General features: G+C 37.3%; 1 protein-coding gene across 2 annotated transcripts in view; it reads right to left on the minus strand.

Moving 5' to 3' along the window:
• Positions 1-8,640, minus strand: part of C5 (complement C5) — a 144,045-nt gene that overhangs the window by 52,807 nt on the left and 82,598 nt on the right. For both annotated transcript variants that reach the window (XM_023510578.1, XM_003785402.3), the window contains exons 13-18: positions 8,073-8,282; positions 7,798-7,947; positions 7,152-7,281; positions 5,091-5,153; positions 3,749-3,946; positions 1,518-1,608 (exon numbers count right to left, since the gene is read on the minus strand). In XM_023510578.1, the coding sequence (XP_023366346.1) occupies positions 1,518-1,608; positions 3,749-3,946; positions 5,091-5,153; positions 7,152-7,281; positions 7,798-7,947; positions 8,073-8,282 (842 nt within the window). The remainder of the gene's footprint in view (positions 1-1,517; positions 1,609-3,748; positions 3,947-5,090; positions 5,154-7,151; positions 7,282-7,797; positions 7,948-8,072; positions 8,283-8,640) is intronic.

An 8,640-nucleotide genomic window follows, 5' to 3' on the forward strand; every position in this document is an offset into this window, starting at 1 on the left:
AAAAAAAAAAAAAAAAGAAATTTTGCTTCATACTACTTTAGAAGAGAGAAAAAAAATCAAAAGATGAAATCATATCAGGTATTAAAAACTTATTGAGAAAAATATATTTAGTAACTCTCTTACATAATCATGATTTTAGACATTGCACCTGTGTGATGAGAATTCAAATTCAGAAGGATGCCTTTGAAACACTGTCAATTAAAGCATGCGAAACAAAAAAAAATTATGTTCACTGTGAGTGTGTTCAAAATAGGGAAGCAAAGTAATACATCTTAGCACTGCTCATAACACAAGTGACAAAATTAAAAGTTAGTTGGATAAGAGTTTTCCAAACTGCATATGGAAGCAACACACTGTATCCTATGATAGAATTAATGTACACAATTATGATCTAATAAAAAATAAATTAAAAAAATACTTAATATTTAAAGAAAAGTTTCTGATTACTATTATGCTTGCATATTTATTTACAGCTATTGTCCACCAACTTTGTGTCAGGCATAGTGCCAAGTACTGAGGAACTACACTTATAAGATCTAGTCCTGCTCTCAGGCAATGCACAGTCTAGTGGAAGAAATGGTAAATAAATACATTGCATTTCACTGTAATAACTGTACCAATAAGGCATGAAAAGAGTTCAGAGATCATGTGCATTCATTCAATACCTTTATTTTCATGCTTCTACAAGCCAGACCCAGCCAAGTTGTGGACAGAAAATAGCAATCTGAATTTTGTCCTCGCCCTCCAGGTATTTACATTTTAATGTGGAGGACAAGCAAGTAGACTAGCCGTTATAATACTATGTGATACCTGCAGCAGGGTTAATTAGGAGGGGTAATTAATAAGGGTACTGTAGGATGGGAGACAGTGGTGGGAAGCTTTACCAGCAGAAGTGCTAGCTAATGTGCAATGTTGGGTACCACACAGCAGTGTGGAGGAAGAATGAGAGGGAACAAGGGTAGGGACAAGGAGACAACCGCAGGCCTCTGGACTCATTCCCTGACTTCTCATAGGAAACACAGTTAGAGCACATGTAGGAAGAGGGAAGCTTGGGGACTTAGTATTGTTCATCTCTGTTTTCAGTGCCTGGTACAGAGGAGGCATGTCATAAAACTATGTTGAATAAAGAATTTTAACAAGAAAAGAACCCTTGAGCTTATCAATGTTTGTTTTATAGCACAGATACTTTAGGATGAAAGCAGCTGCTTAATATAGAATATAGCACATAGCTGTGTGCTGCAAATGCATAATGAAGTGAAATGAAATTTAACAGGAAATTAACTATTGGTCAAATTTAAATTTAACCAATAGTTAATCCTACCCTGGAGTTAATCACCAGAGCAAAGTCCATTAAAAAAAGAAAAAAGACCAAGCAAAACACAACAAAATTTGGGCAAGTGGTAGAATCATCTTAACTCTTAAATAAGCTATTGGGAAATGAGTAGTTCCCAGACTTTTAGCCACAATATTTGCATTATTCACATCTCTTTCAAAGGAACATGAAAGAAGTATGATACCTTTTGGGAACACGATGAACTTCCCATAACCAGCTTTCTGGAAAATAGCTTCGAATTTCTGGCTTACTTACTGGTAACAGGGACTTCATATCTGGGGAAAAAAAAATATCCTATTATGGAGAAACAATATAAATTCTTACAGCTAAATTTAAAAATATTGCCATTAATCTATAACTTAAGTATTTTCTGAAAGATCAATGAAACATTTTGTTTAATGCTTTTAAAACAGAACTAGAGAGACGTTAGAATTTCTCAACTAATATCACTGACAAAACAAAGGATGCAAATATCGTTAATGATTTGTTTCCTAAATTGTTAAATGTTTAATATTGCTGAGATTATACAGGATACTGTTCAGTCTATAAAGTTATTTGTACTTCTGTAATTTTAATAGCTGTGCTTATATTAGAAAATAGGGAGGTTTATGTGATTCTTCTGCCTTAAGTCTGTGATTTATTCATATTTACTTTAATAAAAATGTATAACTTCTGCTTCTGTCCAAGATCCACTAGGACTAGATTTACCCTTCTATCTTAAAAACTTAGAAAACCATACACAACCATGAGTTGCATTAATGTACACAGCTATGATTTAATAAAAAAAAGAAAGAAAGAAAACCATACACAATATATAAAACAATACTTTTCAGACATTAGAACATAAGCAGAAGAGAAGAGAAATAGATTAGGGGAATGTTTAAAGTGCCACAGCTCACTGCCTATGGGCAGTTTACAGGCCAGTGCAGGGAGAGGTACCCACACAAAGCCTGGTGGGCGTTGTAGGTTGTGGCAACATGGATGGGAGTATGGGAGGTCAAGCTATCTAGGATGAGGGGCAGAATACCAGGGAGAACGGGGCTGCAGAGAATGACTTCCCAGAAGCTGGAGCCAAACCAGATTGGGAAATGAAAAAAAAGTACTAGATGGCTTATTAAAATGCTTCTTGTAATAAGCAAAAATTGGAAAACCACCTAACTGTGTACTCTGATTATTCTGCTTAACTGTGTATCTTAAACATCATCCATTTCGATGAAAATTTTTTTACAAAGGTAAAATTTTATGGCCACTTGCCAAAGCCATTTAACAATGGGCATGAATTCTGAGAAATGCATCATTAGGCAATTTTCTCATTGTGCAAACACCATACAGTGCACTTACACAAACCTAGACAGTATAGGCTACTATATACAAGACTATATGGTACAAGCTGATTGCTGCTAGGCTATAAACCTGAACAGCATGTTACTAAACTCTGCAGCCAGTTGTAAACAATGGCAAACATTTGTGTATCTATCTAAACATAGGAAAGGTATGGTAAAAATATGGTATTGTAACCTTATGGTACCATTGTTGTATCTGTAGTCTGTCATTGACTAAAAGTCATTATGTGGTGCAAGTCTGTATAAAACAAGAGCTGTCATTCTGCTTTTGTTTGTTTTGTCAAAGACTACATATAAGTGAAAAGAAAGTCCTAAAAATTCTGAAAACATATTAATGAGAGCTTTGTAATTCTGAATATATATTTCGTGGTAGAAATTGAAATAAGATTTCAATTTTTTTTTTTTTTGAGACAGAGCCTCATGCTGTACCCCTGGGTAGAGTGCTGTAGCATCACAGCTCACAGCTCACAGCAACCTCCAACTCCTGGGCTCAAGTGAGTCTCCTGCCTTAGCCTCCCAAATAGCTGGGACCACAGGCACCCGCCACAATGCCTGGCTATTTTTTTTGGTTGCAGCCATCGTTCTTTGGCAGACTCAGGCTGGATTTGAACCTGCCACCTTAGGTGTACGGGGCCGGCACCTTAGCCACTTGAGCCATAGGCACCAAGCCAAGATTTCAATTTTTATATGAGTACATTTAACTTTTTGCTAGACTTAGAAATCATTTGGCATATTCGATCAGTGTGGTTATAAACTGGATTTTTAATGGTTGCAGTATCATAGAACCATGGAATTTTGGAACTCAAAGGCATGTTGGTCACGGCTTCTTGCTTGTGGCTCACATAGGATAAATAATCATTCATGTTTAGAATGATTTGGCTTTAAGTTTATATTTGGTCTTGACTCTGTGTACTCTGCTTTGTATTATGCTCTTCTGACTCCCCCAAATGAGTGTTTACAATTTATCATTTCTTTCAATTGTAAATAAAGTTTGAAAATTGTCTTTCTTCATAGCATAAAGGTACACAAAATTCCCCAGATCTGGCAGAATTCTGATAAAAAATATACTTACGTATCCTTCCCAATTGTATGTTTTTATGAGAATGTGAACTGCGGACCTGGTTTGCAATGGTACAACATTCATTGAAAGCTTTGCGGCATATTGGGCCTATGGTAACCCGTGCAAGTCGCTGTTCACAGGTTTCATCATCAACAAGCCGGGCTCCATCGTAACAACATTTCCTTGGTATTTGATGTTTGTATTTAGCAGCTGAAATGGTAATAATACAAGTGCCCTTGATTATAACATCTCAGGCTTAGAAGGAATCTCAAGGATACCTGGCATCTATTGCCATATGGCCCCACTACCCACAGTAGCTAGCCTACTCTTGGAACTACTCTAGAAATGAGGAAAATGTAACTTTACCAGATGGTCTGTTTCAATTAATAATAGATAGTTAAAGGCCTTCCTGGGACTAAGCTAAATACTAACTCTTGACACTGGCACTTTGAATTCGGCACCCTTTGAGTAAAATAAGTTAAATATATACAAGAAGCCTTTAGTATTTGATGACTATCTTCACTATACAAATACTTCCTTCTTCAAGCTAAATATCCTTTTTTTCAGAAATTTTTTATATAACATGTGCACCTTTATCAATGGCATCATCCTTCATTACAAGTATTTGATGTCTCATTTTTTTTCATGTCATTACATCTCAGAATAAAGATTAGAATTGAAATAACTCATATACAAATGAAAGAAATTATTATATTAGCATCAGCATGATTATTAATGGAACTCATTTCACAGCTTCCAGTTCAATGTCCTTTCTACTGTAACATGCTCAATTATCATATTCTATTTAAATAATTATTTAACAATAATTCCTATTAGATGTATTTTCTAAAGAATAATCCAAAATGCTATTAACTGTTAAATATTTGAAATGGAAGTGATAAACCTTGATAGGTCTATTGTACACCAAAGTTACTTAAGTGATTAATTTTGTCAGAATAATGATTTTAATGGTTAGATGAAGTATGTTGAAAGAAAATATTTACTACAAATAAAAGCTAATATTTTAACTTTCTTTCTTTTTTTTTTCTGGTAGAGAAGGTCTCTCTATGTTGCCCAGGCTGATCTTCAACTCCTGGCCCCAAGCAATCCTTCTGCCTCAGCCTACCATAGGTTTTAGAGATAGAAATAATAAACACCCATTTATCTTCAGATTAACGCTATAGCAAATAAACTATTAGCTTTATTTGAATTAACTTTTCTGAGAGAGGCGAGCTAGACCTCCATATATCTTTCTTTTCACCTGTTCTATTTGAAATTATATAATGTTGAGTTTTCTCCAGCTTTTAAGTGATGTCACCATACCCTTTTTATAATCACATGAATCTTAAAATACCTGCTTCCTCTATTTTCTTTTGCAGCATTCTTCTTGGCCTGAGAATTTCTTTACAAGTTTCATCTGTTAAAAAAGAGAGAGAGCAGTAAGAAGAAAAAAGGGGGCTAAAATCTCAAGAACACTTCCATGAAATTTAAAATATTCATGAGTCACTCATTCAATAATTATTGAGGGCTGCTTCAAATTAGGAATTAGGCACCACATATCTAATTTGACTTGTTTTATCTTAGCTGAGCTCATGATCTAGTGTTATGTAGTTTAACTTGCTTTTATCTGAATTTAGTTTTGAACCCTGTAACTTTTTTGATCCATTGACTATAGAGAAATACTCAAGCATTTAGCATAATTTTTTTGTTGGGCATGCTATTTTCATTATTTGCTCTTTGTGCTACATGATCATAAATGTAAATATCAATACTATAATATCATGCAAAATTATAAACAATCTTGAAACCATAAAAAGGTAATTAAGATATGATTCCTGCCCTTAATGAGCTCACAGTACAACAGGTAAGACAGACATACAACTAAGTCTAAGACTGTGCAGTGGCATACTGCTGTCATATTACTTGTGAATAGATCTAGTCCCTACAACATCCCCCCTGTTAAAGGAGGGAGGAATGATTAATTCTGCATGTGGAAGACGTCTCATAGAGGAGATGATTACCATGATAGCTTCTCCAGCCTAATAAAGAAAAAAGCAGTGCCAATGAGTAAAGGCCCAAAGGTATAAAATAGCACAGTGCCACTCAAGAACTACACTGGTTCTGTATAGCTTAAACAAAAGGGAAGGCACAGCAGGGTAAGAGACAGCTGGATACAGCTACAGATAGCTGGAGGAGAAGGTTAGGGAAGGCTTTCAGGACAACACTAAAGAATCTGTACTTTATATTGAAGACTAATGAAAAAATTTATATAAGAGAGTTACATAATCATGGAATTCTAAAATGAGCAAAGAGAATATTCTGGAAGAGGGACAAAAATAATGTCTAGGAGACAAATGATCAATGTAAATTTCAGTTATAAAAATGGCAACCAATCCCTTTCCATGCTGCTCAGGAAGGGTCCATACAGCATTGTTCTGGATTCCCACTGTAACTTAAAAGGAAACTTCAACTATGTCTGGAGCCCTTGATGTCCTGCAAATGAAGGAGAATGTCTCCAAATTCCTTGCAGTAGGTACCCACTTAGGGGGCACCAACCTTGAATTCCAAATGGAACAGTGCATCTACAAAAGGAAAAGTGATGCATCTGTGTCATAAATCTGAAGAGGACCCTGGGGAAGCTTCTGTTGGCAGCTTGGGCCATTGTTGCCACTGAAAACACTGCTGATGTCCGTGTCATATCCTTCAGGAACACTGGCCAGCAAGCTATGCTCAAGTTTGCTGCTGCCACAGGAGTCACTCTGATTGCTGGCCATTTCACTCCTGGATCCAGGCAACATTCCGGGAGTTGCGTCTTCTAGTGGTTACTAATCCCAGGGCTGACCACCAGCCTCTCACAGAGGCATGTTAACCTGACCACTATTGCGCTGTGTAACACAGATGCTCCTCTGCATTATGTGGACGTCACCATCCCATGCAACAACAAGGGAGCTCGCTTAGTAGGTCTGATGTGGTGGTGGTGGAAGTTCTCCGCCTGTATGGCACCATCTCCCATGAACACACGTGGGAGGTCATGGCTGATCTCTGCTTCTACAGAGATCATGAAGAGACTGAAAAGGAAGAGCAGACTGCTGCTGAGAAAGCTGTGACCAAGGAGGAATTTCAGGGTGAATGGACTGCTCTAGCTCCTGAGTTTACTGCTATTTAACCAGAGGTTGCAGACTGGTCATAAGGCTGCAGGTGCCCTGTGTGCCTATTCAGCAGATCCCCACTGAAGACTGGAGTGCCCAGACTGCCACTGAAGACTGGTGTGCAGTTCCCACTGCTCAGGCCACTGAATGGGTAGGAACAGCTGCTGAGTGGTCTGACGCTATTTCTCCACAGGCTCTTAAACAAGATGGAAATAAGGATGGAGGAAAATAAACATCAGTTTAAAAAATAATGCTGAGCATTTTACCATTTCCTTGGGAGTCATCTGCATTTGCGTTTGTGAGGAAGGTGAGTCCAGCTAGATGGAACACATCTGCATTGTTGCGGCCACCTCCTGCCCCACAGCCCAGATCACTCTTCTCTAAAACTTGAAATACCTGTTCAGAAAGACAAAATGTTGAGGCTTTTCAGATGTATAAATCATTCTTCAAAAAAACTAAAGATATAATGGAGATAAATAAGAACTTAAAATAATTGAATAATTTTCAGATTCTTCTTTGCCATAAATTTTAATGGGAGCAAAACAACAGCAACAACAAAAACAAGCCCAGAGGTGACCTATCCAGGCTTCCCTTGTGCTGCTGCTTTAACCACCACCCACTCCCAACCCCTAAACTCTCCTAACTGGTCACACTTATGCATCATGAATGTAATTGCTATCATGGTCATGTGTCTATAAATCGCTTTCATCTACCCTTGGAAAAACAAAGAAGGATTAGCCTGTGCTTTGGAAACTAATATGAGGATGACTTACTTTCCTAAGAACCACGACAGTGAGTAGATTATAGAAAAGCAGCATTAGTCTTCCCTTAATCTTCCTGAACAGCCTACCCTGGTGGCCACACTTCATGAAGTACTACCTTGAGCCAGACCATAGAAAGGTGTCACTTAACTCTTTCCATGGGCTTTTTGGCCTTTCTTTGAACTCCATACACAGCACTGTCTACGGCAGCTAATGCCACCCATGAATCCATCTCAGTTTCCATATTTAGAGACACAGTCTGGCCTGGAGAATATGCATCGACATTTGGAGACAGGTGAACCTAAAAGTAAATGTGAAAGAGAAAACAAAATATCACTGGTATGAACAAAAACTTTCATTTTTGTTCCTTGACAGCTTCCTTCATTCAGAAAAAAATGCAGTTGTGATTTATAATTTGTAGCTGACCTGGAGCTGGTTGCCACACTTCTCTTCAATGTTTAACCAGACTGAGTCAGACACTAATTCTGCTGTCTGCTCCCCTGTGACGATGTAATAGACCAGGAGTCGGGCTGAAGGAACCATGATCTGTGTCACTGGAATATTGATACTTTGATAAGATGAATCTGGAAGCTTCTCCCTTGTGCCAAAGTGTATGATTTTGCCCTTGGATAAGATCTAGAAATAAACAGTGACAGCAATAGTAAGTACAAAAACAAAACTTGTACTTCAGGATGGATTTTAGAGCTGGAGCAGAAAGTATGCTAAAGAAAAATAAAGTTAACATGTATGGGCCTACCACGTGCCAGGCAGGAACTTTAACCTTTAATGCCTTTAATTCTCACAATACACCAATACAGTAGGAATGTTACTCCCATGGAAGAAACTGAGGCTTGGGATGTTTCTTCTGATATTAATTCAGAATCACCTAACAAGCAAATTAGCTAAAACTTGAACCCAAATCTATCTGAAGTCATCACACTGTCACTAAAACCTCCTTTGTTGTCTTGATTTAAAAAATAAAATAGATGGATAA

This window comes from Otolemur garnettii, unplaced genomic scaffold, assembly GCF_000181295.1.
Source record: "Otolemur garnettii isolate 467f Iridium unplaced genomic scaffold, OtoGar3 scaffold00014, whole genome shotgun sequence".
Lineage (NCBI taxonomy): Eukaryota > Metazoa > Chordata > Mammalia > Primates > Galagidae > Otolemur > Otolemur garnettii.